This window comes from Buteo buteo, chromosome 6 (assembly GCF_964188355.1).
Source record: "Buteo buteo chromosome 6, bButBut1.hap1.1, whole genome shotgun sequence".
Lineage (NCBI taxonomy): Eukaryota > Metazoa > Chordata > Aves > Accipitriformes > Accipitridae > Buteo > Buteo buteo.
Window position 1 is genome coordinate 38,465,039 of NC_134176.1, and position 20,706 is coordinate 38,485,744.

Sequence of the window (20,706 nt, forward strand, 5' to 3'; positions counted from 1 at the left end):
AATAATGGACCACAAATCAACAGCAGTTTTCTTCTTGAACAACACATGTGTTTGCCCATTCTTTACAGTAAACCACTCTATTTTTTTAAGATGGTTTCATTATTGCATTTTCACACTATTTCTGCCCAAACTTATGTAAAACTCAGAAACACTGCTCAAGTTCAGTGATGTAAATGTATTTCCTACTTGCAATCTGAAAGAAGCTCAACTCTGCCTCCTGCAGCAGCAGCAACAGAATTAATGACTAAATTCTGACTGCAGGAATTTTACTGATGACAGCAAAGAAATTTTCAGATCTTAGTTCTATGTTATCATGGCTTGAAATTACATTTTTTGTCCTTAAGCAGTGTTAGTGGTTATTAAATACAGCTGTCCAAAACCAGTATCCAGCTCTAGAATCATACAAACTGCTGTTAGTCACTTTATGTGTGACGTATTTCTTCGTGATTACTAGTAGGGGCAGAGTCCTGCCTCGGTGAAGTAACAAACTATTCCTTCCTAATCACGCGCCATCACCACTTACAGAACCCTGAACTATAAAGACCTATAATCTGATCTGGTAGTATAAAGGAGAAACATTACAATTTTAAATAAGAATCAGTAACTCTATAAATCCACAATATTTATGTTTTGTGGGATTGCCTCTACTGCACTCAATAGCAGTATCAAAATGAAAGGAAGATCCTTCCTTATCACATGTAGATAACATTGTCTACTCATGGTTCTAAAATCCTATTAATTGGACCTAAAAAGCCTCCATAAATATTTTTCTTGTGAATATAACCTTCCAAGTAAGTATTAGATCACATCAAGCAAGAGGTAAAGTTTATCACATGCTTTGGTAGATGTTTTTCTTCTTTCATAGCCTATGTTATGAAACACTTTCAGAGCCTGAAAGTTGTGAAACAATTCTGAGGTAAGCCTACACGTGTCCTGCCTCCTGTTTTATCTCCTGAATCAGAAAAAAACCAAAAGCCTTACAGACATGGTTTCAAACACTCACGGAAACTCTGGAGATGCAGGACAGCATTGCTTGCTTATTACCTGATCACGATCACCTGCGAAACAGCAGCTCTTCATAGTACATGAGTTGAAGTACCCTTGGTTGTCAAACTGGAAGACAGGCAGCCGGCAGTGGATGTCATAGAGGACCGGGGGAAGGCGCCGACGCAGTGCCAGCAGCTGGGTTCCATTGCTGTTGAACCGAACACTCATGGCACTCTGAAGGGAGAGGTTTCCACCATAGCGGAGCAGCGAACTGGGAAAAAAAACAGAGGAAAAGAGTGAGATGGGCCACACAACTGAACTACTTAAAGACAGAACTCTCTTTAACCTTACATTTCATTTCAAACAAACAAGCCCAATAAACTATAATCTTATTTAGTTTCTGCTTCAAAGCATCAATTCCTGAACAAACTTGATTCAAAACCTGAATGACAAACTATCCAACAAAATGCTAAGACTATAAAGTCTTCAGAAGAGTCAAGTTAAAGACTGCAAGTAGTTTTGTTAATAACAAATACATTTCCTGCATAGCAGCAAAGTCTCAGAGTAGCCTTAGCCTTAAAAAGGCTTTTCTTGTACTTCTGGGATGTCTGCATTTGAGACTGACACTACCAGCACTCAGCTCTTTTTGTTCAGCTGGTGCCTGAATCCAGCCAGCCCAACTTTTTTTTCCTCTGTTCTGGCACTGGATGGCATTTTCTCCGATTGTAGATACTCTGACCATTATCTCACTTCTGCATCTGTTTACATTTCTACAGGGCATCAGAGGATGTTTGAACTCTACGACCAGTTCCAGCTGTCTTAAATAAAAGGCCATCTTACTAACAAATTATTGCAAGAAGTGCTAAAATAAGTCACTTAGCTATTCTCAAACTTGCTTCATCTAAAAATATTGCCAAGTAGGCAAGACAATTATGCTACCATATGACACTATTACCTAAAACTCTAACATGGTTGAATTAGCTAGTTTCCTTGTTCCATATAAGGCTGTATGATCAGAGCTGGAGTATTTGTACCAGTTCTTATTGACATATACAAGACAAAACCAAAGGGCCACAAGTTTCCAGGCTCTCTCTTTAAAACAATAACAGATTATGGAATTTGCTCCATCCAGGAACCTAAAGATAATCAAAGTATACCTGAAATTCAACTTGCATTGTACAGGCCTTCTGGGTTTTTTTTCAAAGACTTAATTCAATCCATGTACTTGAAATGATTTTGTGTATGGAAAGGGATACAAAGAAGGAAGACATTTTATCCCTTTTTTGTTCAGTGATCACTGAAACCTCCTTAAGCAGCACCAGAGCTCGACCTTTTGTTAATAGGTTTTCAGCAATCCCCATCAAATCTTGTTAAGAGCTGTGACTTTTATGCACCTTCTGGACCAGACAAGGCATGCCAGCACAGAATTTGCAGATTCTGCAGGGAAGTTTATTCATAGATTTTAATGCATTATACTTTCTGATGTAGCCCTCTGCCCCAATATTTGTGAAAAATGAGTCACTCCACATGGATGCAAAGCTACATTCCATGCAGGTTGAAGCATGTATCATTACATGAGATACTGTAAAGTTAAAAAACTATTGTTCCTAAGCCAGACTTAAACAAAACCAAAAATAAAACAGAAGACTCCACGTAACGAATGCACTAGAAATGCACTGCTCTCACACACATGCAGTTTGTGAACTGAACAGTCAAAGCCAGGGTGCCGCAAAGGAACCAGAAGTCACATTTTCAAAGCCAGCTAGTAAGAGCTACAAGCTGGGCACCAAACCTTCTGAACACTTGTATGAGCATGAAGAGTCCTGCTCTCTCACATGTGTGAGAATTCTCCTCCTCCTAGGCAAAGCTGCTGAGATTCTCTTAATAGTGTTTATAGTTTTTAATAAAAACATGAGAAACTTTAATACCAGAAACTGTAACCTTAGAGACAAGGATTTAGGATCCCCCTCATCAGCCCTAGTTTCTGTTCATCAAGATCAATACTCAGCCAGCTCAAAATACTCAGTGAGGCATTAAAAAAAACAACAAAAAACCAAAACAACAAAAAAAAACCCAAACCCAAAACACACATGACTTCTTTTTTCCCCTCCCCCTCTCCTGATAGGTTTGTGTAAGCCCAAATTTTTTTTTCTATGGAAGTTTCTAGTTCCTTAAAAAAAACAAAACAAAAACCCCACAAACAAACAAACAAACAAACAAAAAAACCCAACAAAAACACAACAACACAACAACCAAAAAACCCCCACAAACCACCAAAAAACCAACAAAAAAACCCCCACCAAAATGCAAAACCCAACCAAAATCTCAACCCCCAAACCAGAATAAACCAACCCAGATTTTTTTTGCTAAGAAAGGTCAATTTTTTTATAAGAATATACGAGTTCCCCACCATGAATGTGCAGCAACCAGACTTAATGTTAAGGTACAGCACCACTGCACCAAGACTAAGCCCCTCTCCTCATTACCCGTTACCCTCCTCAATTTAAACCACAACCCAGAATTCTCTCCTACCTACAAATGAGTGAGCCTACCAGATGCCCCATTCTTTCAAATCTTCAAGCAAAGTTTCCATGGTTACTACTATTATGCCCTGCCTGAAATATTTTGAGATTATGTTTTATAGTAATAGCAGTGTAATATTAAACTAGCTTCCATTCTGCTTACAGATGTTTTCATTAAGCTCCTATAGCAGTCAAAGCTATCAAAGAAAACACCTCTTGGAGTTGAATTCTGTATTGCATTTCAGTAACTTTAGTGTAAAAAAGCCCTAAAAGAATATTTTACTCTAGATATTAAATGAAGTAAGAAAGGCTAAAACGTCAGAAATTATGATCAAATAACAAGTCTAGAATTAAGGAGCTGCATAGTTAAGACCTCTCAAAAGATCCACAGCTTTGCCTATCTCATACCCTCACTCCACAAAATCTGGCCACACGTGTAACGGAAATACAGTTTGTGCTGCAGTTCCTTGAACGTTTGGCTCAAAGGAAAAAGAAAAAAAAACCAAAAAACCCCAAACCCACACTAATAAAAAAAGGTAGTGGGCTAGGTTTGGCTGATAGAGAAAGAAATGCTAAAATAGCCATTTGCCATTCATATATGGGAGTGACATGCCAATGACGTTCCCCACGTGCCTCAATTCTGTCCCCAAAAATCAGATTCTGTAGCTTCAAGTGCAGCCTTTTGCTGCACCAATCACAAGACAGTGGTTTTCTTTTTCCCCACCCTGCTGTGTCCTACTTGCTTCCCCTCTTCCTCTTTGAAAGGGTTTATTAAATTATCTGCACATTTTCCTGTAACAAGCTATGAAAAGAGGCAGCAGGTGGTCAGGTGGGGATGAGAAGAGACAAACTGACACCACCCCCCCCACCGACATCCATTTCCTGACCCAAACAGAGGTTAAATATTTACTTGCTCCCTCTCCTCCTATGAGAAAACATCTAAGAGATATAGTCAGAAATATGATGGGGGGGGGGGTGGTGGTATGGAGGTAGTACAGCTCATGGCTCCATCTTGGTGGAAAAGCTAGGAACCTAGCTCACAAATAGAGGACATAAAGGATTTGAGAAATCCCTCTTCCTCTGCCTCCTACTGCAGGCAGTGCACATGGTAGCAGTATTTAGAACTGAGTAACCCCAAGACTTCAGTATTTTCCATTACAAAATTTAGTTGGTTACAGAACAACCATGCTGGCTTTTGGAAAAAAAATAGTAATTGCCCAAGATGTCTTCTAGAGTATTCCATCTCCATCAAAATTGCAGGAAAAAAGCAGTCAGCCATCTCCAAGAAAGAAGCTGGGGGAAGTTATGTTATTTTTTTTTACAGTATTACACCAGTACCAAGCTCATTAGTACTAAAGAGGATGTCTGAATCAAGAAGCTCTAGAGATCTTCAAACTAATCAGAACCAGAGCTTTTGTTCTTTTTCTTTTTTTGGGGTGGGGAGGGAAGAGAAAGGGGACAGCTGTGTTTAAGCATGTTCAGCGTTCAAATTACTATCTCTGCTTATCTGGTTGCATCATGGTGCTGCTCTGTACATTTAGTCAGTGCTACTTTTGGATTTTTTCATACAGGATTGCATGGGGCAGTGTAGAGATGCTTGGATATGTTGCTCATGTTAGAACTGCCACTTCTGCCTGCTCCTTATTGCCTGCTCCAGCAAAGGAATTTCAGACGCAACACTTCCTTGCACTGATGCATCAGACTAAAAGCAATACTCTCCTCTTGAAGACACAGACCATGACAGCTTGTGAGAAATCTGAAGACAATCCTAAAAGGGTACCTCTGAACAAGATGGGTGCCCCTTCTGCCAGAGGCATTATCTTTATGAATCCAGACCTAGACTACTTTGGGATTTAGTCTGCTTCCAAATTTGGCCCAGCCAGCCGTGGAATGCTGATGTTGCCTACCAGCTCTGGAAGCAATAGAGAGACACATGCACTTCTGAGTTTTTTAAAAAGTCATCTTGTATGATTAAGAGAAATATTTAGTCCACAGATGGAACATAACAATCCAAACACACATGCCAGAGCAAGGCTGAGGAGGGAGGGAATGGACAGTTACGTGCAATATGGTCATTTCCGTAGTTGGATATGCTGCACACAGGCAGCACTCAAGTGTTAACTAAATACCAGCTCAGCCAAACAATGGAAGGCTTTCAATCCAAGAGTAGCACCGCTAATGTAAATAAGTATGTTTCTGCTGGCAGCTAGCAGGGTGAGGGAAGAAATAGTCTCACTGCACTCAGAATTTGCAAGAAAAGTCTATACCTGAAACAAACGTTTCCCTCTCCTCCTCTCTCCCCTTTTGTAAACAAAGAAGTTGTTTCACCCTTTTTTGAAAAGTCGACTGCCTGAGTGGTAACATAAGCTTAACCCAGGCTATTAAAAAGTTAGCTTGGCAACAGACAGTGGCCATTAAACCTGAGAGAAGATCAGTGTCTGGGTAGAAATAAAATAATAGCAGCATGCATAACAGCATTAAATAGAACCATTAAATAAAACCACTGAATAGCTTTTCTTGATAACCTACAAATCTGACAATGAACTGCAGTACAGACACTGTCCTTGGGAAATGAATGTCACTTAAAAGGGAGAAGGAAGGAAGGGAGAAAGTGTTGATATCATGAACAGCAGTGTGTGAAACTAACTTAATGAAAGAATGACCTTAAAAGGAAAAAATGAATTGAATGCTCGTAACTAATACACACCATTGCATACAACTGTGTTTGTCAGCATTTCTGTAACCACAAAATTGAGGAACTTCTAACTGTACAAAAAGAAGTGGAATGAAACTTGGCAAACAGAATCTTGGCCTGGAAAACTGCAGAAAGGTTTGGGGTTTTATTTGGAAGAAAGTTATTCTGTGTGTGCAAAAACATACACAATTCTTATTTAGTCTGCAGCAAACACTTAGAAAGAGCCAAGTGAACAAATAATACAAAAGCAAGCACAAGATCAATTAACATGCATATCTTTTTTTTTTTTTAAGTAGATTACAAGTCTCATGGAAATCTCAAGACAGTTTCTTTGAAAATCAGATAAACCATGTCCAAGCATATGGAGTTTCTCTGTATGTATTCAGAGGTGTTAACAAATGTGAAGGAAGTCCATCAGTGTCTTAAGATTAAAAACACACATAAGCAATACTCGGGATTTTATTATTTCTCAGTAACATGCTCATTTTTCTAAATTCTGTCATCACTATTCCTGATTATCTCACTACCTTTACAAGAACTCTCTTCAAGAACTACATCCCCAGAATCCTTAACAGGAAGTAAGGGGTATTTGCTTGGACTTTAAAGAATAACCAAATAAAATAAAAGCTGTGTATTGTTAGCAAAACTAAACACCTTTACTTTCCTTCAAAAAGAACATACAAGTAAAATCAACTGCTTCTACCAGGACTGGAAAAGTAGGGAATTTAGGTTGAAGATTCTGCATGTTCAAGAACATGTCATTCCTTCTGTTCTTTACTGTTAGGGTCAGGAACATGTAAATTAGTATAAAAAGGAATCCCCTGTCATTAATAAACTTTCATGCATGGCAAGCTCTAAGGTGAACAGAAGCCTCACCTCCAAACCAGGAGGGCAATAATTTATTCATTTTTTTATTAAAAGAGATTCTTATCTGTTAACTGACTTCAGAATCTGGAGCCTTAGAACATGAAACATCACCAGATTTATGTATCCAGAGCAGCCAGACTTCATAACAGCAAAGGCTTGCATGGTTTGGCCCTTATGATCTAACTGAATCACTGAACGCTAATATTGCTTCACCAGCGATCTCAGGCAGTTCTCCAGAAAGCATTAAGTTTTCCTTTATTCTGCCTTCATTCACAGGAAAAAGCCTACACAATTTCAGTATTTTGAGGAATATGACACAAGCAGAGACATAAAGTATACTAAACTCTCCCCCTCATCTGTATTACTTTTATCCTTTTAGGACTTAAGGCTTACCTCTGCCATTACAGCAATTAAACAAGTAGCAAGTGACAACAACAAACAAAAAACCCCCTATTTGTTTGAATGTTTCACATCCTCCTCCAGCTCTATCCCAGGTTTGTTTTGGTCTTATTACAGACCTGTTCCCAAACATTCTCACTGTCCTAGGCTTACCCTCACTACAGATCAGAGAGTCAGTGGGCACAAGAATGTTCTATTACCACTCTCTGCTTGAATCATTTAGGTGTTACTGTAATGTAAGTAATAAAAGAGATCTAGAAGACAGTAAAATAGTTTCACAGGAAAAGAAAAAAACAAAGCAAAAACATTTAGCCAGATTAAAAAAGAAAGTAGAGAATACAAAGTAAAGAGCAACTTTGTGACAACCACAAGCAAGCTAGCTAGATCACCTGATCATTTTCCTCCTTTTCTAATCCCTAAATTCTACAGTTGGAGCCAATTATTCAGCCTGTTCAGAAATAGTACCTTGTAGGATGGAGTACAGACTGTGAGAGAGAACACTGGTTAGCTGAATCCAGCAAAACACAAAGGAGTAGGTTCCATCAGATAACTAGAGAAGATGCAAATGCAGCCAGACGTGGCATGGGAAGATGACCTTTAGGCCAAATGAAGGAACAGGAACTGTTTCCAAAATGAAGCACACAGCAAAGTCAGTATAATAGAAAGAGCACAGATACCAGAGAACGTTACCTCAAAAATAATCTGAGTGTAAAAGTTGGTAATTCCTGCTGAAGAGTAAAGGCATTTTCACACCTTAGTGTCTATGCAAAAGCAATCACATATCAATACTGCAGTTCTACAAAGCATTTTTTCCTACATATGTTTCTGTGCTGCAATTCTTGTATTGCATTAGGAAAGCTGAGTAACATCAGCCACAGATTTGTTCTCTCATCCAATAATATATGTACACTCACCCCCCTTCTTTTCTCTAGCAAAGTTGCATGAATTTTTAATTCACCAAAGCTACAAAAGCTGAAATTAAAAAAAAAAAAAAAAAAAAAAAAAAAAAAAAGAGAGTAGCAACAAGAAAGTACGCCTTTCTTTTGACAGGAAAAACGGCAAGATCCAAGATGCTCCTGCAGAAGACCAGTCTTGAATCAGTAAAGATTTTGCCTCTAATAGGTACAAGATGAATAGAAGTTATCATGTAAAGCTAAATGAAGGCAACTGCATACACAACTTTGGTCTCATCAAGTTGGTTCCACCACTGTTTCCCATGAACTGATGTTTCAAAGACTAATTCCCTTGTCTTACAATAGCATTGAACTAACATTTCAGATGTTCTCCCAGGGAATGCACTAAGAGGATCTCTCCCTTGTATTCAGTCATCAGTAATTTTTTATTTTATTTTATTTTAAGCAAAAAATGGTATCTCTTATTTCCCTCCTCATTAAAATGAGGCATAAAGGCACTTAGGGCAAGGTTTATATGATCACAGACTTATTTCCTTAAGAAAGCAGGCTACAAAAACCCATTAAATCAGAGCTTCTTTTGAACAACAGATTACTATTTTATACTTTTTTAAATTTGCATTGCAAGGACAATACTTTGCACTTTAAATTCTTGCTTTAGAAAGACCTGTGTGTTAGAGAATTTCAAAGCTAACAAAAAGATTAAGCATCATGAGGCTTTTGAAGTAGGCAGTATTCCCATTCCTTGATACAGGAAAAACAGGGCAAGAGAGTTCAATCAACAGACCTATCTAACACTGTGAAACAAACAGGTTTCCTGACTTCTTGTTTACTGCATGAAGCTACTTACATTCTTGAAAATTGTGAACCTAAATACCACTGGTGCTTCTGGGAGCAAGCTGGATCCCACAGAGCAAAAGGTCAGTACCTAGCTTAAAGTGCCCAGCCAGAACCAAACTAGGGCTAGTGTGGGGATGCTGGTAGGTATGAAAAAGTTTAATCATCAAATCAGAAAATCCCCATGCATATGATGGAGGGCTAACTATCTACAACGGATAGTGTGATTTTATCTAATGAAGGTTTGAAAAAACTACTACTAAACCAACTCAGGAAAAGCAGAACAGAAGAAGAGTCACCATAGCCCTATCTGAAGAATTAAAAGTTGAACTACTAACAATACACATTTTTATTATACAGTTTGAACCTCAGTATTCCAAAACTGAGTTGTGTGTCTGATCAAGAAATCTGGTGATGCTAGAGGAAAGTAAAAAAAAAAAATCTTTCTTTCTGACATTGAAAAAAACAAACTTCAAAGATCTTCAGTTTGCACTTCAGTGGATTAACCTGAATACACTCCACTACAGGAAGGATACCAGCCTAAACATAGAAAAAGCTAAGCTAAACCCTCCATCCCAAGAGGGGCTGACAAGTTCAGGCATAAAGCAGGACTGCAAATGAGGTAAGGAATGTGTACATCTAAAGCAGAAGCTAAGTGAGAGGGTCTTTCCTACGATACCATCTCTACAATAAGGACAAGACGTAAAGGTGGGAAAAAGAGACTACAGCACCTGCTTCACACACTCGAATACCAGGCAGCATATGGCTGACTTGCACACATACTTAAGTATTTCTAGACTATCTATCAGTTAGTGCTCACACCAGCAACAGAAAAGATCACTTGCTCCAGAGTAAAAAAATCTAGCAATATATTCCCTGATTTACACCTTTTGCAACTTCAGCGCTGCACTTCTGTCCTTAAAAGGCAAAAAGAAAAGAAAGAATAAAAGAAAAAAGCATCAAGTGGCAGGAAGTGGCAATCGCAAAAAAAGGAGTCCACATACAGGGAAGTGCTCTTCCCAGCAGAAATACCACTTAAGCCATCAGCATGACTAAAGCCTTAATGACTGTCACCATCTGTCTTTGCCCAAAGTCGAAAATTCTTATTTGCAAGTACTCCCTTTTCTTCTTCAGTGGCCCTAGAAAGTGCCACTAGAAAGGCAGAGGAAACTACCTTGAGATGTTTCTAACACTAAAGTAGTAATCTGATTTTGGTTAAACCTGCGGCAGACAGTTTGGAGATTTATTTATGGTTGTGATAAGGAAAACAAACCCAAAAAACATCCCAAGAATACCACTACCCTAGATCCCATTACCATTTAAAAGTTCCTTCAACACATCCCAAAGATCTCCAGAAAAGAATAATTCAATCCCAATGAATTTAAGCAACAATCAGCTCACTTTCTGTGACATTAAAAGGAACTTCTAAGAAATAATGGAAAACAAATAGGTGGAAAAAAAAAATAAAAAAAACCAAATTCTAAGTTTAGCTTCTATGTTATTTGGGGCAAATATGCCAAGTCAGACCTGTCAGGAGAGCTTCAAATTCTAGGTTGAGACACAGTTCAGTTGATCTGCCTCAGTAGCACAGAAGCAAAACAGATGAGGATGGTACATGTGTGGGATGAGTTGTATTTCCTGAACTGGGAGACAAATAGTTATTTGAACTATTTGAGGCGGTGTGGTTGACCCACACTGGTGAGTGCCTAAATAGCACTTAGAATTTGTTATACTGTCACCTAGCAAAATGAATTACTTCAAGCAGCATAAAGCAAGTCAAAATTCACAACAAATGGTTCAACTGGGAAGGGAAAGAAATGAACTGATAAGCTTGACATGAAAAAGTGGTTGCCAAGATACACACATTTTTCCTGCACTCATTAATACAGTGTTCTGCTCAGAGCAGGACTGACAAAGGTCTCCAAACACAAACATGCAGCACACTTCTGTTGCACATAATTTAAACAGGTAGCTGCCAATTCAGTGATGTAGAGGACTCCTCCATCTGCAGGTATTTTGGCAATCCCAAAGCACACACATTAGAAGTGATTAGAATCACAAGCTTATTTCCTTTAAATCCAGGGTCAAAATGCAAAACAGTCAAAAAACCCACTTAAATCTCCACACACTATTCCTGCCATCCCATTCCTGTAGCCATCATATAGCTTCTTATTAAACACCTGTAAGGAAAAAAAATTACAACCAAAGATACTACTTTGAGAAAATTCCTAATCCACCAGTTCTAGCCTCTAAAGAGCCCAGAATCTCACAAAACTCATTGTCAGAAGCAAACCCTGTGGTTACTCCCTGGATTAATATTCCCTGCAACACAATCATCAACAATACTGGATCCCACACTTGCACTTCCAGAAGTTCAGTATTCCAGCCAACGTACCAGACATCTTGGTAACACACAGATAAAACTAGGCAACAGCTACTTTTTAGAGTTAGCCTAGGAAGGCAAGCTAGAAAGGATAAAACTCAGCATGTACATGAGCATTTCCCAGGAAATAACTGCTGTCTCTGTTCTAGTACGATCTTTAAGGATCAAATACCCTGAAGGTATGAGCCTGGAAACTAAAACTGGCAACCATTGGAGACCTAAATCTATGGACTTGTACTCAGTTACAGTGCTGGTTTTATGACCTTAGAATACCTGTTGCATCACCACACAGGTTTTCTAAAGTCCTCTCTATGCAACGGGCTATAAATATCATCTATGGTACAGAGCTGCAGCTACTCATCATCTCCCTTTCCTCCCTTTCCCTTGCACTCCCACCCATCAACAGAAAAAACCCAACAAAATAAACCATGTCTCTATTCAGAGGTAATACTTAGTCCTCTCTTGCAAAGATGGTCTATTTGACATGCATCTAACTTAACTCTGAAGAACTGTTCTGAAATTGCCTGTAGTTCTGGCAGCTACCACTTCTATTTCAAAACCAACAATGGACTTATGACCCTGAAACCTAGCTTTTTCAGCTACATGTCAGCATGTCAATCTAACACGAACCACCTGCAAGACTTCTACGTCCTTAGATTATCATGAGTACAGAGATATTCCATAACCCTCTGTAGAATGAAGTCATGTAGTACATACAGTGTTTTCCTCTTGCTATCAGAGACCACTGATCCAGGAACAAGAAGGTAATGCTCATCAGGTCTTTAAAAGGCCGTGAACTAAATGAAACAAGTGAAACTATAAGGCAAAGTAATCAGGAGCCAAGAACTGGATTTTCAGAAGTACCGAGTACCTGTGATTTCCAATAGATTGGGACCAGAAGTTACGCATTCAGTACATTAGGAGTTGGATTGTGTTTTCTTGCAGCACGACTAAGCTGCATACCTAATAATTAGCACCTGGCAGAAAAAGTTCTGTTCAAGACACAGACTTTAGAGAACACACTGTCTGTTGGAGACCCAGCAGCACAGTACTACCACATCCTTCAAAGTCCTCCACACACTGGCAAGATCAACATACCCTGACATTCATAAACATGCTAAAAAGAGTTCTCCCTCAAAGATCCCCCTGAATCTAATTAGTCTATTACAGGGAAGAAATTTCCATCTCTATATTTTCCTTACTACTTAATGAGCTAATTGCTAGGTGATTCACTGATCTCTAACAACAGGTATTCTTCATCCATAGCTTGGGAGTTTCCTTCCTCTGAATTCTCAGTGCAGGGAGCAAATTTGATATTAGTTTGAAGACCATTAAGAAAGCCTTCCTGATTGGTGTTTTTTGAGACACAAATATTCATTTAATGTGAGCTAAAAAAGCTTGCTTAAAAAGGCTTTGAACTGCAGTTACTCCTCAGCCAAGACAAAGAAAGAAATCAGAGTTCAATTAGTGCTCCTGTTTGGCTTTGTCTGTAAAGCATTGATGGAAAACACTGAAATTGACACTCCTTTAACTTGGGCTTATTACAACTTGTATGATCAAGCTGGCTTTTAAAATATGCCATAAGGTTTACAGTCACCAAGAGATACCAGGTTTGCTCTGGTGGTCAAGGATTTTTTTAGCTCATCATTGGGCTTTTTGAGTACATTGACTTGTAACTACACAGACAGCATAGGCCTCCTAAACTTTCAGAAGAATCTTAAAAACATCTATCACACGTAAACTTTTCTACCTCACTCAGAGCTTGAATCCAGTAATCCAATACTTAAGTTCTGGGGACAAAAGTGTTCCCAGAACTCAACACTCAAGACCAGTGTCCTGGAACACCATGTTGTACTGCAGGAACATAAAAAGTCAAGTGTCAAGCAGAAACACTCTGCTTATGGTTTATTCTCATGAAACAGGCAGCCTTGGAAGGTAAATCATCCTCAACTTTGGCTATGTTTCACCTCTTCTACTTTGTAAAAAGCCACCAGGAATGCTTGTAAGGAACATGCTGATGAGACAAAAAAGGGGAAGGTTAGTGTAGCAAAAGAAACTGAAGCAAGTAAAACAGTAATGCCACAAACAGCTGAACATATATAATATCACTGCTCCTCAAACAAGGAAGGTCTGGATTCCTTCTTATCTCCTCAGCCTTACAGGCTCCTCTGTCTCTTCTCCAGCTATACTATTCACTGGGCCCTCCCCAAACCTAGTTCAACTTGCTAGGCCATAAGAAAGCTACAAAGCTTTTCCAGGTTAGTTTTCTAACCTAGCATGATGAGTTGGCTCAAAAAACAGGTCAACCACAGCATTAGTGCAACGGACATAACAGGAATGAGGGCCTGGAAGCTTTTACATAAGCCCTCCCAGGCTCACAAAATGCACTGAGATACGTATTTCTGATAGTAACCCAAGACTTGGCACCTTAACCCTTGAACTGGACACACAAATGGATCCCACTGTGTAAAAAGCACAGGCTCAACAGTCCCATCACAAGCAGAAAATGCTTCTGTGAACAGCCTTTTTGTAATATGAAAACCAGTTTAAAAGTATGTGATCATCATTAATAGGACAGGCCAACAATTTTGATGTCAAAAACTTCCAGATTAGTTGATATAAGGGGGGTGGGGTGGGGAACATAGGAAAAAGAAAGAATTAAGGGGATAATTATCATATTATCTTAGGGAAAAAAGCAGCCTTTTGATTTCAGTGAAAAGGAAATGGGCATGGGGCTGCATGGAAAAGGGGAGGAAGGGAGAACATGAGTACCTAAAAAGAGCTGGAGTTACACAGTAGTTGCTTGAAATATATATGTAAACTGACTTGCTGAGTTGCCCCCAGCAATTCTGTAACAATACATATTTGCAATACATATTTTATTGTAAACAGTTTAAGATGCACAGCTTCCAGACCCCATCTAGTGGTGTGAGTGTCTTATAACAGCTTCATTAATCAATACCACATTTAAGCTTTTCAATGCACCGTTTTTAAAAAAGAAACAATACAGTTGGTTTCAGTTTAATGTCCACTTGAAAGAATGGCAATACTCACACGTTCTAAAAATAGCAAAATAGACTTCCAGAATCACTAGTCAACTTGTAATCCTGCTGGACTTATATTAGTTCTATTTTAACAGTGATTCATTCATATGCTATTTTTGAGAAGCCAGCCTACCACATTCAAGTCTTATTAGTATACTGGGGGAGAAGGGGGGAATCTCAATTACTGCACTAAATCTGAGACAGGGGAGATATCAAGCTGTGAATGAACTTTGGGAAAAAGCAAAATGAATCTGCCTCTGTATCCTGACTCAGTCAGCAAGACTAATCAAATTAGGACTATTTGAAGTGAGCTAAACTTTTCACAATTCAGAGCTGTGCAACTGTCTCTAAATTTCCCCATGCATGCCAAGAAATGCTGGCTTTTCAATTACCTTCTTCACTATAGTAGCCAAGCATAAAGCACTCCCACAGCCTCCCATCAGAAAGTTAACCAATTTCATAGCATATGAATAAAATCTACTCATAATCAGGACTTTTTTCTAACCCTAAGAATATTTTATTTTTAATTTGTAGAGGTGTTCAGTGTTGCCTGACTAAAACCAGCAGATAAAACCAACTCTCCTGGCTGGAGGCATTTATCAGCAAGCTACAAGACAAATTCTCCTACAACCCAACTGGAGAAGAGCCATGTATTTTGGAGAAAAATACTCTTGTGTAGAAATCCTCAGATTTTCTGGATAAATAAGTAGATGCAGCTCATTTGTTTCTTACCAGCAGTGGAATCTATATCTGAATTCTCTAACCTACCAGGATATCACTACTCCATTAAAGATTTTGAAAATTTAGAGCCATTAATTTAAAACTGCACAATTAGCCGTATTCCACTGACTCCATACAAGTTTAGAAGTTAACAGCAAATCACCCCTTGTCTGACACTGCATCATCAAGCTGAACAAAGTTAAAGAAAAACTATACCTCACCTGAGGAGCCTCTGCTGGTTAAAACCAGAAATTCAGCATTAAGCCTGATCCCCTTCAAATGAGTGAAGGCCAGCTGAATCCTGTGGCCTTATCAATCCTCACCTATATCTGTAAACCGTATTACTGCACCAGTGCTGTTGGTCGTAATACATGTTATCTGAAGGTATTGCTAGCTACAGTACTGCTATTGGCCACAAACAGCTAGTCTTCGGCATTCCAGGCTTTTCATTTGCTTTCTGGATTTTGCAGGAGAGCAGCAGCAGGATTCCCCAGAACAGTCTCCAGTTATGAAGCAAACCAAGTAGTGGCTGCATCAGTTTAACTCTGTCTCCATCTGAGAACTAAGAGAGAACAGGACAGTAGTTGGGGGAAATGAGTTTTACATGAAGTGTTATACTAGCAGCAAATTATTAACTACATATAACCTTTTCACCTTTCCCACACTGGAGGAGTGCTGCAGCCCTGCTTAACCCACTAGAAGTTACTATTTTGGCAATCCACAGCAAACATCTAAAAGTATCTACACTTCCTGCCCTTCTTTCTACCCATTCAACCCCTAATCAAAACCCCACTACCATACATCATGACAAAACAGCTAAAGTTTACCTGATCTAGTCATTTCTGCTAGCACCACAGGAAGAACGACAGGACTGAAACTCCCACAATGGCCATAGTATTATGAAGGATTACATCAATACTGAAAAAAAGGAGGAATTTCCCTTGGCAACTTATGGCATAAAATAAAGTCCTTCACAAGTGAACTTCATACACAGCAATGGAAATAAAAAGGTAGGCTAGAGAAGGAATAGACAGATCTAGCAATTTTATATTATAGTTATATATTGTGCTATTCAACAATCCCAGCAAGTTAATACTTCCACATTGTGTCCCCCAGAAGCCTCTATTCCCTCAATCTTCCTACGTCTCAGGTAGCGTTACATTTTCTTGAATACTGATGACAGTATAAAAGAGAGCTACAAACCTGTAGAGAAGCAAGGTTTTCCACTATTAGAAGACTTTTATGACATTGAGGAAAGCAGCTGATGCAGTAGCCCTTCTTTGCTGTGCTAGTGTTCTGGCATGCAAGTTACACAGGCAGCTTCCTGTTTACCCTTAATTTATGGAGAACTTCAGGGTTGTTTAACCCATTCTGCCTATAAAATTCATCAGCCAAAACGCTTTTGGCACACTCCTTACCTGAAACTACACTTTGTGTCCTTTATTCTTAATAAGAAAATGGAAAATATACACAAACTCCCTCACATACCAATTTCAGTTCTATGTAAACTCTATCACAAGTACTTACAGCATTATGTGGATTACTTCATCCTTAACAAAAACTTTTTTTTCCCTGATAATTAAGGTCACAGTGTATTTTCCCCAGAAGAGACTGTAACAAACTAAAATCCACAAATGAAAATCTAAATTCCGGTTTCCACTTCCTCACTGGAGCGAGGATTGTATCTTAACTGATCTACAAATCAACAAAATTGTTTCCTCATAAGACAAAGTGAATTGGCCCCAAATACATTAAAAATCAAGTTCCATATTTCTAGATTAGCAAACTAGATCTGCAGAGACCAGTGGGAGTTTTGGCAAATGTTCTGCTATTTTAATAAAGACTAAAAATCCAGTCTAATTTATTTAAATACAAGGGACTCCGGCTTTGGCCACTCACTAGCAGGACACAGCTCACTCTGACAGTCGGCTTCCCTGAGAACTTCCTGGGAACAAACTACAGTGGCAGCAGAGTGCTTTATGACCCTTTTTTTCCCCTCAGCCACGCATACCCTTCTCACCATGTTTTGGGCACATCTCTGATCAAGCAAAGGAGGAAAGCTGATGGCTGTCCCAGAAAAGTGGCAGCTGAAAGCAGAATTATCACCTGCATTAAGTTACAGCTTGCTCAGCCCAAGTCTGAGGCTCTAAATACCAGCCAACAGCATCTACTTGGTGAGGAGCAGCCTGTCTCTTACTATTTACTTTCCTGTTTCCAAGTCCTCTGGGGAGGAGAGGGCTGTAGGCAGGAAGCATGTGCCTATTTTACACAATGCACCACACCTAGTAGGTCCAAATGCTTTAAATTCAGTACTTAAGGGAACAGCAGTGTGGTATACACAGTGTATGTCCAACTGTACAATAAGGGTGTTGGACACGTTCCCCTATGCAGGAAAAAGTGGCATGACCTATCCACCTCCAAATTTCAGTACTGTAGTTCCAAGGTATGACGTTTAACCATCACCATTTAGCTTTTTAATTGGAAAGATTTACTTTGATCAGATTAGGACCAGAAAAGGGTAGCTCTTGTCCATCAGATGTACGCGTACAAGCTTCCACAATTTAATCTATTCAAGTCCTTCAAGATGACCCAGAGGTTCTAACTTAAGAAACCCTTTCCCCAGAGGTTCTAACTTAAGAAACCCTTTCCCCTCTGCTTTCATCGTTCAAAACAGACTGTAGAATTCAGATTTGTCAAAGGTTATTAAATCTTTCATACTGATGCTAAACCTGGAGAAATATGAATTACTTGCCAAGAAGCATTACCAATTAAGTTCTAACTATTTTATATTTGGCATTAGAAAGAACAATGCCACGATACAACTAAAAATGCATGTCCTTAATTGTATGCGCACAGACTATTATCCCATACACACACAGCAGCCCCTAACAAGCTCACAGCAAGCACTTTGCCTTGTGGTTAAGACTGAGGAGAAGGCAGGATAGCATCTAGACTGGAGATCTGAGTTTCCATGACCTGATAGCTTCTACCACCCCAAGCAATTAACAGTTTCATATATAAGCTGAGAAACTTTGAGAGATCAAAGTCTCAATGAGAATAGCTAAAAAAATAACAAAAAGGCACTATTCCCACTATTACAAAGCAGCTGTTAAAATCTGTAAGAGAAGAATTCCTTACTCAAGTAATCTGCTCCTGCATTTGTCAGGGTCAATGCTCGTATCCTTAGTGGTACTTAGAATAGAATCATAGAATTGTTTAGGTTGGAAAAGGCCTTTAAGATCACTGAATCCAACCGTTAACCTACCACTGCCAAGTCCACCACTAAACCATGTCCCTAAGCACCACTTCTACATGTCTTTTAAATACCTCCAGGGACGGTGACTCCACCACTTCCCTGGGCAGCCTGTTCCAATGCTTGACAACCCTTTCGGTGAAGAATTTTTTCCTAATAGCCAATCTAAACCTCCCCTGCCTCAACTTGAGGCCATTTCCTCTCGTCCTATCTCCAGCCACCTGACAGAAGAGACCAGCACCCACCTCGCTACAGCCTCCTTTCAGGTAGTTGTAGAGAGCGATAAGGTCTCCCCTCAGCCTCCTTTTTTCCAGACTAAACAGCCCCAGTTCCCTCAGCCACTCCTCATAGGGCTTGTGCTCTAGCTGAAGCTCTTCACCAGCTTCATTGCCCTTCTCTGGACACTTCCTCTCTCTATTCCTGTTAGCCTTGTACAACCTTTCCAGCTATATGGGGTGATCCCATTTCAATTTGCTATTCAAGTGAAAGACTTCATCTAAATTTTGCATCCATATAGAATTTCTATTGATATAAACTATACCACTCTACCAACATCATTCCTTCTATATATCCATACTCTGAGAATAAACATCTGAAGATAAATGTTTTGGGATAACTCCCTTCCGAAAACAAGACCAACTCAACCTGCGGAAGTTCTTAAATCACAAAATTGAGGTAGAAGCTGAAAAGCAAAGAATCCTGCAAAACTAGTATGAGGCCAGCTGGCTTAGCAAGAGGAAACCAACTTTGTCCATATTAGTTCACAAGGAAAAACCAGGCATGAATTGAACTTAAAATGACAGAAATTTTATGGGGAAAAAACCAAGAAACATGTTTTGTAAGAGCAAAATAATCCTAACTTCTTATATTTCTCTCCCTCTATCCAGTAAATGCTGAAGTTAGTAAGTAACTTTCTAGCATCAAACTAAGACCTAGACATAAAGAGTTTGACAGGGATAAGAGAAGACAGCTTATGCCACTTCCTAACCCCCTCCCAGTTAAATTTTATCAAACCTAAATTTAACAGCAGACTGTACAACAGCTGCCAACAAGGGCTCTGGCAAACTTTACAAACATGAGCAAGCTCTAGAGCCACCAGCATCAGCAAACCAATTCTGATTCAAGCTTAAAAATAAAGAACAATTCAAACCATTAATGTTTACGATTTAGGAATAATAAACCCTCCTGAAACCATAATTTAGTTGCTATTGTAATGGATGTCTAAACATTTCAGAATTTTTTTAAAGCCAGTTATAACTAACTTCATATGAGATTTCTTTTTCTGTCTGTACATTACAAACCCAAGAAGAATTTTTAGTGATATGCACTTCTAGACATGCCAAGAAATTCACCAATAAGGGGAGAGTCAAGTATATGCTACAGAAGATTTTAAATAGCTGAGGCTACTGCTCTGTAAAACAAGTACTACCTGTTTTCCCCTCTTTTCACCTTTTTAAAATTATCCTTTCTGTGTTTACACTTGTAACTGGACATGTAAACATAAAAGTTGCAGGGGAGAAAAGTTTACTTGAGGTACTCAAATTTTTTTCTGATTATTATGATAAAAAAGGGTAATTACTTTCAAAATCTGAAAGACTGAAAAAGACTTCAACAGAAGCTTAATCTCTCATGCATGCCAAACTCCAGTATCAGACATTGCATACGTCCACTTTAGAAGCCAGTCTAACTGCACTTCATGCTCCAAACTTATTCTCTTCTTTTCATTTGTTTAAAGTTCTATGCAAATCCGGAAGCATATTATGCAGCCAAACTGATTATCCAGGTGTCTGTATTATCCAGGAAGTCATATAAAACTCTTAAGTGCTGAGTAAAAAGCTGCCTTGACCACAATCTCTAGTCAGCCACTGAAAACTGAGCTGGGCAGAAAAAACAAACTGTAAACCAAGCAGTGCCCACCACAGCTTCTTCCAGTATTAGCAAGCCAGTGCTAAATATAATGATGAGAACTTGACGCAACAATCCGAGTTAATCTGCAGTGGTAAGGCCAGGCAGGCTTCCAAAAAATCACTTACCTTAACATTGAAGATTTAGCCCCATTTTAAAACAAATTAGATCGTATGTATGAAG

The 20,706-nt window shown here is 39.0% G+C and overlaps 1 protein-coding gene across 3 annotated transcripts in view; it reads right to left on the reverse strand.

Annotated features, from left to right (window-relative positions):
* Nucleotides 1-20,706, reverse strand: part of DCAF5 (DDB1 and CUL4 associated factor 5) — a 78,011-nt gene that overhangs the window by 35,647 nt on the left and 21,658 nt on the right. For all 3 annotated transcript variants that reach the window (XM_075030481.1, XM_075030480.1, XM_075030479.1), the window contains exon 6: nucleotides 1,045-1,258. In XM_075030481.1, the coding sequence (XP_074886582.1) occupies nucleotides 1,045-1,258 (214 nt within the window). The remainder of the gene's footprint in view (nucleotides 1-1,044; nucleotides 1,259-20,706) is intronic.